This window comes from Morus notabilis, unplaced genomic scaffold, assembly GCF_000414095.1.
Source record: "Morus notabilis unplaced genomic scaffold, ASM41409v2 Scaffold102, whole genome shotgun sequence".
Classification (NCBI taxonomy): Eukaryota; Viridiplantae; Streptophyta; class Magnoliopsida; order Rosales; family Moraceae; genus Morus; species Morus notabilis.
Genome location: NW_010365014.1, coordinates 63924 through 71072, shown reverse-complemented (window position 1 = coordinate 71072; position 7149 = coordinate 63924). Strand labels below are relative to the sequence as shown.

The window sequence follows — 7149 nt, the reverse complement described above, 5'->3', positions numbered from 1 at the left end:
TATATATATATATATATATATATATAAATATAACGTGTAAAAAGTAACCCATAGTACATCCATTCTCTCATATCTTTTGCTCATATATGTACATTTCAAAGCAGAAAATACTAAAGAAAAAGCTTTTTATATATGTAACATGGCCTAGCTAATCAACCTTTAGTTCTAATAATGGTGATAGTGCCTCTGCCTTGAGTATGAATCCTGGTGAGTGCAACAACAGCTTTCCCAGAAAGGCCTGGGCCATGGGGGGACACGCATGGCCGACATGCAAAGTCCCCCACCGGATGCCTCACAGGCCTTGTCGGCGGCATCAGTATTCGCTCGTTTATGTCGTTTAACGTCACATCGCCTTCCCTTCCTCCCGGCTTCACCACTGCGAACGGGTACACCACCCTCGTTATCACCGCCGGCCTCTTCTTCCGGCTCTTTTCGCTCCCTGTAGTACGTACGTACTTGCATTACTATTATTACAAATTGTCCATAAGAAGTAAATTACGCTAATTTTAAATAAATAAAAAAATTACACTAGTACTACATTATGGCATGGAAGTGCATTGTACTAGTGTTGATGACATTATTATTTGTGCGTTTATAATCATGTGAGAATGATTTATACTGAGCAATGAGCACCAATTTTGATGATCATTGGTATTGTATATATCTCTCGTGCTATGGGAACGTGACATTCTGAGGAGCAGTAATATACTACTTCTACTATGATTGACAAAAAACGCCAATGATTTTGCAGTAATAATATAATAATGACGTAATGGCTTGATTTTTTTTTTTTTCAAAAAATGTAAATGGAGGACTAGTCAGCTTTTTTTACAACACAAAGTCACAAACATCACGATCAACTTGTTGTTGTTGTTGTTGTTTTTGTTTGTCACATATAATTTACAACTAATGGGTAGTACTGTAGCTCTCTAAAATCTAATGAATATGAGAGAGAGAGAGAGAGAGAGATACCAGGAAGGTCTAGGGAAAATAGAGCTTGCTTGTCAGAAATAATGGACTTGGTATCGGCTGAGTCTTTGCATGAAGAAGAAGAAGGCGAGGAATCAATAATTTCAGAGAAGGATTTTTCTTCTTCCGGTGTTTTCATTTCGGTCATGACCATGTTTGCCTCTTCTCCCAGCACGCTGCATACTGACGTCGAAATTGGCCCACCTAAATTAATGTCAAAAAAGGAAGCCCAAGATATATTAGGATCTTACATTTTCTATTTCAAATTCTGTTAATGGTAAAAAAAAACAAGAGTTGTATATATATATATATATACATACATCTATGTCAAAAGTATATATAGTATATACATTTGAATCAAACTCGGTACGTTTGTTACTATGCAAAACAAATATATCATGTGGTCACCTGAGAGTTCATTAAAAGTAGTCATGTGACTCGTGAAACTGAAATCCTCCGACAATTCCCAGTTGGACGTGTTCCAGAGACCCTGTAGTACGACACTACAACATTGAGTTTCTGTGCTCATGTACAACATTAGAGAATTATTACACCAAAAACCCAGTTCATCGATCGGAAACAATATATATATATATATATAGTAATATTTGAGAGAAATAATTAGCTCATAAAAATTACCCGAGGAAGAAAATTGGAGTCTCTCATATTCATGATCTCTTCATCGCTAAACAGCAACAAACGTCTTCTCTTGGACCGCTCACTGAATTCGACCAAAGCATCTTCCAAGTAGCCCGTCGAGAAATCGTCTTCTTGTTCCGAGCCTAAGGGAGACAAAAACGGTGTAGAATAATTCCCTTCCATGACTGTAACATAAGTTTGAAAAAACAATCATATATATGGCCATATATATATGCGCAATGATATATATCGGGTTGTGCAACAAAGAAAGCAAAGGACAAACACAGTGAAAAAAGAAAGCAAGAAAGAAAGAAAAAGAGGATATATTAGACCTAAAGACATGATGTCCTTATTGAGAACTCCAAGGCTGTGGAAATTATGATCCCAACCTAGGGAAGAGTTATGGAGGCTATTGTTGTCAATAGTGTATGACGGCATGGGAAGATGAAGTTCACCCATATCTTTGTTGCTACTACAAGCAAATGTCTCAAAATGGACCAAAAAATTCTGATGGGAAATATTTGGTTCTCTATACTTCTACTATATAAGTGCAACAAGTGATGGAAAAAAAAAAAAAAAAGGGGAAAAAGATGGAGAAATTTGATCATGATTTTAGAAGCACTACTCAGTCAACGGCAAGATAGAGAAGCAAAAGTGGGTGTTTCTTGGGATACGTGAAATGGGGTCACTCTTTTTCTTTTTAGTTTTTTTTTTTTTTTTTTTTTTTTTTTTTTTTTTTTTTTTTTTTAAGTTGGTGTGGGCACTGTGGGGTGTGTGTATATACGGGGGACTAAATAATTGCAAAGGTTATCATATTATGCTGTTGCATGTAAAAAAAGCAGTAAAGGGGGAATTGTAAGGCAAAGAAAAACATATTGCCTCACTAGCTAGCCAACACATACAATTCAAATTTCAGCTTTTCCCCTTTTTTTTTTTTGTTTTTTTTTGTTTTTGTTTTTCTACTGCTTATGATATATTGTCACCAACCGTTTCTCTCTTTTACACAACTTTATTTGTCTAATGCACATTTCTTGGTACTGTGGGGTCATATCGGATATCTTTGCAAAAATTTCATGTTGGGCACATTCAGCTAATGGGGGCCCACTATTTGGCATGCTGGCTGGCTGGCTAGCTGGTGGGGTCCAGTTCAAAAGGTTTGAAGAATAAGAAGGAGAAGAAAACTTTTTTTGGTGGGTGGTAATGGGACCCAGTGGAGGGGTCATCTTTTTCTATGATGGGAGTTTGAATGGTCCAAGTTTTGTCCTCGGTGTGAGTCAGCTGCATCGTATTTCGAGCGGATCATGTCGCCTGATGTGTAATCGGACGGTAGAGAATGTTTGTTGTTTTGCATTTGTGGTGCTTCGTGCCCCACATTTCTTGATTATCTGATCCAACGGTGGGGATCAATGCAAGTTGGGCCGGGCCTAGCATAGAAGTTTTCAAAAGTCTTGTTCGGAAGTCCAATCAAGATCCAATTGAGTGGGGGAGGCCCATAGACAGCTGGCTTCATTATGTCATTTTTACTTACGGAGATAATCAAACCTGACAAAGTTTGGTGGATAATTAGCACTAACTTGTTTGACAGAATTTGAATTCAATTTAATGGGACCCCATATTCTCACTGTTATTATTACTATTTTTTGAGCAACATGTGTAAGAAAATTATATAATTATATATGTATTATAACTTGGCTGTTGTGTACTATAAATCTACAATAATTAGGAACACCTCGTCAATCAGAGGGTCACCTTCAAAATGACAAACTAGTACAGGAATAATGGAACTGAATTGAATGATAAACTGAAGCAGTGTTACGGTGGGGAAGGCTATTTATCCTACTGAGAAGAATAATTGTTTTTAATTATTGAATTAATTTTTTAACGATTAAATATGTGCATAGCTAATTAAAAATTTATTTTAGAGGACACAAAATTGCTCCTATTAGAGATTAAATTATTCAAAAATTAATCTAATAGTTAAAATACAATTCTTATCAGTTGAACAAAATAACATTCTTCATATCATAAATGCACCTTTGTTTGTAAGTTTTTTTTTTCTTTAAATAAATTCTACTTCTGTAGTTTTAGAAGATTAATCTCATCATTAGGATTCAGACAAAGTGCTAATGATTCAGACAAAGTGCTATTCAATAAATAAATAGCGAGTATGAGCAACAGTGAAAGCACCAAAATTGTATTCGATGTATTAACTTTTTCATTTGTTTAAAAAAAAAAAAGAAAAAAAAAAAAGAAGAAAATGGCAAACCAATACGAAGGGTGTGCTGCCCCAAGACCGACAACGAAAAGTCGCTCATTATTTGTACATATTTGTTATTCTTCGTAAAAGGTTTCTATACGAGTTACCCCAAGTTTAAGATATGGATCTGGTAATTTTTGTAATTATTATTATTGTTATTCAACTTGACTCGTGGAAAATCATAGAAGATTTTTATGGATTTGTCTTAGATTCGAACCGGACAATGTCTGGGATCCAGATATATTGTCTAAATTATATCGTTTTAATTAATGTATAACTAATTAAATCATACCACATCATAATAAATATAAAAAATTTAATTAAAAATTAATTTAAATTTTTTAATATGACATGACATGGTTGATTAGACACCAATTAAAACATTAAAATTAGACAGTGAACTTAAGTCCCAATATCTGTACCTTTATTTTGTGCGTGTATATATAACATACATGAGCTTTCTTAGTATGACTAAAAAAAATGAACTATTAGTAGTTTTATACTTTTAGCAGTTAGATTTATATTAAATGTTATCAATCCTGTATATATTTTCACTCTAATGTAATTTTGATTGAATCTAATAGTTAAAAATTAAGGGCGAGTTTAGAACTCGTTTCAAAATGATTTTGTTTTCTATATGAAAATAAAAACATTTTCAATCTCAGACAGAAATCATTTTTGAAAATACGTTTGGTAATTTTATCAAGAGATTATTTTCACTGTAAAAAAACCCATTAATGTCTCTCTTTCTCTCTCTCCGCTCGAGAGAAGAGAAAATGAAAACAAAAAATTAAAAACGATTAAAAGTCGTTTTTTATTTCTCTTATTTTATACTAAACTAAAAAATTATTTTTATTTTTATTTTTATTTTTTATCTTTATTACGCCAAACACCATTTTAAAAACGTTTTTATTTTTTTTCTTAAAAAACATAAAAAAATAAAAAAAAAATAAATTCTAAACACGGCTTAAAAGTTCCACCGGAAAAAGTTCCCATACATAAACCCTTTGATATGATCTATAATGGGGTCAACCTACGCAAGACTAGCTGAAGATGACCTCACTACAGCCATCTCATAGACGGCACAAAGCATCCACAATCTATTGTTAACAGAACCTTCCAACAAAAGCAACAATATAATTAACATATGTATGCCACACCTAATTATAATTGGAATTCCTGGATAATTGAAAATCAGAACTGGGCTTATGTGGCATGCCCATTTGTAATTGGGCCTATATTAATTGGCCCAACATGCTAATAACGAGCCCAGAATCACTACCACCAATCACCATCGACCTATTAGCGGCAAATGTTATTCGCCTCATAGAGAAATTTACCGGATCCAAAGGAGGCCGTTACGTTCGCTAGTTTCTACTTTTTATCAAAACCTCGAATCTCCAGTTTTACCAACGAACATGCAAAAGAATTGTGAGCAAAAAAATAAATAAATAAAAAAACAGACATTGCAAAAGAAAAATACATACAATAAAGGCTTTGTATTGTCCCAAAGTCTTTAAAATGAATCTGGAAGTGGATTACGATCCGAACAATCCACTTCCCGACCTCAGTCCAGCTCCGGAGTTGGGAAAACAAGGCGTAGAAAGGTTCTTGAATGCGGAGGCCTCGTCCATGGCCGCTTCGGGTTACCTGGACGACAGATTCGCGCCGGTATGGCGAGAAAGGGCCGTCATTGTCATCTTCAATGTAAGTCCTAGAATCACCTCTTCAAGAGCTTTATGATTTCAATCTGTTTTTGTAATGATCTTTTTACATGCCTTCATTTCGTTTCTTTTACTAGCTTTTCTTGTGAGAAATCTGCTGGAACCTGTGGAAAGAGAATTTTCAATGCTTCATTTGCTATGTTCGTTGATTTTGTTTAGAATTTAGAAAGATTGAAAAATGAAAAGTATTTTTGTTGATAAAAATAATCAAAGCATAGCATAGCAGCTAAAGGCGACCTAGGGACCGATTCTTGTTGTTCAAGTAAGGCTGAAATTATGCCTTGAATCTACCTGTTGAACATGGTTTGAGTTGATGTTACATTGGACTTCGGGAATGCTAGTTGACGAAAACTTAGGCCATTTTCATTTTCGTTCCACCTAATGACCCGGTAGATTGTCAAGTAACTGTTGCGTCGAGACGGGAGGACGCTACTGATTTTATGTTGTTTTTCTTTAGGAGCAAAACGCATTACTCTTGAATCCCATGTTTTCTCAGATCTTTGTTATAGGTAAGTTTTTTGTACTTATTTGTTGGAAAAAAGAACTCTCTTTTCTAACAATTGTTAAATACTTGTTCATTTGCATTTAAAAACCTTTTTCTTTTTTCTTTTGCTTGATCTTGTAACATTCTAGCTGCAAAGGAGAAATCAAAATTACAAAAATTAACTAAAACCAGTCGATTGATTTCTTGATTTCTCGGCAAAAGCCTATTCTTGCTAAATATAATATCTTTCATAAATTTTTTAATCTCTAGCAGGTCTCAAGGCAGGAACACTTTGAGCCTTTCATACCCTATCTTGCCATGAATTACTTTGATCGCTACATTTCACGGGAAAAGAAAATACCGGTATTAAACATCGTTTGAAACCTCTTCTTTCTTGATGTTAATACCATCTTTAATTAGTCTTCTTGTGAATGTTACCTGTCTTCTTAGAAAGTGTTGAAATATGCACAACATGACTTGGATCTTCTCTCTATATGCTGCCTTACACTTGCTTGTAAGATGAGGAACAAATATTTCTCAACCCCCAGATTTCTGGTACGTAATCATGTTCCTGTTTCCATATGTTAAAAAATAGTCAGATTCACTTTTTACCTACTCATGATGTCCGATGATTAATTTGTTTAAACAGGCACAAAATCCAGAGCTCAGAGCTGTTATGCCATGGGAATTCCTGACCATGGAGCTTCACATTGTCAAAGGACTTGATTGGCGTATGTGTTCTGTGACAGCCTTATGCTTTGTGCAATTCTTCGCACCCTACTTTGAGTCGACCTATGGCTTCAGGCGCAGAACGATCAACGAAATCATTATACAATCACAGAATGGTAAAATTTCTCAAAAAAAATTTGATTTTTTTATGTTGTTTTTCTGTAATACTCTTTACTGTAGAAACACTTTGTAGCTTCTGTGAAAATAAATAAATAAATGAAGTAGGGCGAAGGATCATATGACTCATTTTTGCACTTTTTAATGCAGACTACTTGATGTCGAGATTCAGGCCTTCAGTTATTGCAGCATCAGCGCTTCTTGCAGCTTCCTCATTTCTGTATGCCGAG

General features: G+C 34.6%; 1 protein-coding gene across 2 annotated transcripts; it reads right to left on the bottom strand.

Moving 5' to 3' along the window:
* Positions 1–51: 51 nt before the first annotated feature.
* Positions 52–2110, bottom strand: LOC21402212 (protein XRI1). 2 transcript variants are annotated; one of them, XM_010107221.2, is made up of 5 exons: positions 1941–2110; positions 1609–1793; positions 1378–1459; positions 973–1173; positions 52–439 (listed from the first exon to the last, which is right to left on the bottom strand). In XM_010107221.2, exons 1-5 carry the CDS (start codon positions 2065–2067, stop codon positions 153–155), a joined length of 882 nt encoding a protein of 293 aa, XP_010105523.1. In that variant the 5' UTR covers positions 2068–2110; the 3' UTR covers positions 52–152. The 2 variants fall into 2 exon arrangements, with proteins under 2 accessions (XP_010105523.1, XP_024027423.1); XM_024171655.1 differs by having other exon boundaries at positions 96–464.
* Between the last annotated feature and the right edge of the window lie 5039 nt (positions 2111–7149).

Excerpts from the sequence above, each read along its gene's own strand:
- LOC21402212 (XM_024171655.1), bottom strand. The coding sequence starts at position 2,067 with ATGGGTGAACTTCATCTTCCCATGCCGTCATACACTATTGACAACAAT. Across the intron at positions 1,794-1,940 it reads TAAGGACATCATGTCTTTAG|TCATGGAAGGGAATTATTCT; the intron begins GTCTAATATATC and ends CTTATGTTACAG. Across the intron at positions 1,460-1,608 it reads ACTCCAATTTTCTTCCTCGG|GGTCTCTGGAACACGTCCAA; the intron begins GTAATTTTTATG and ends GTCGTACTACAG.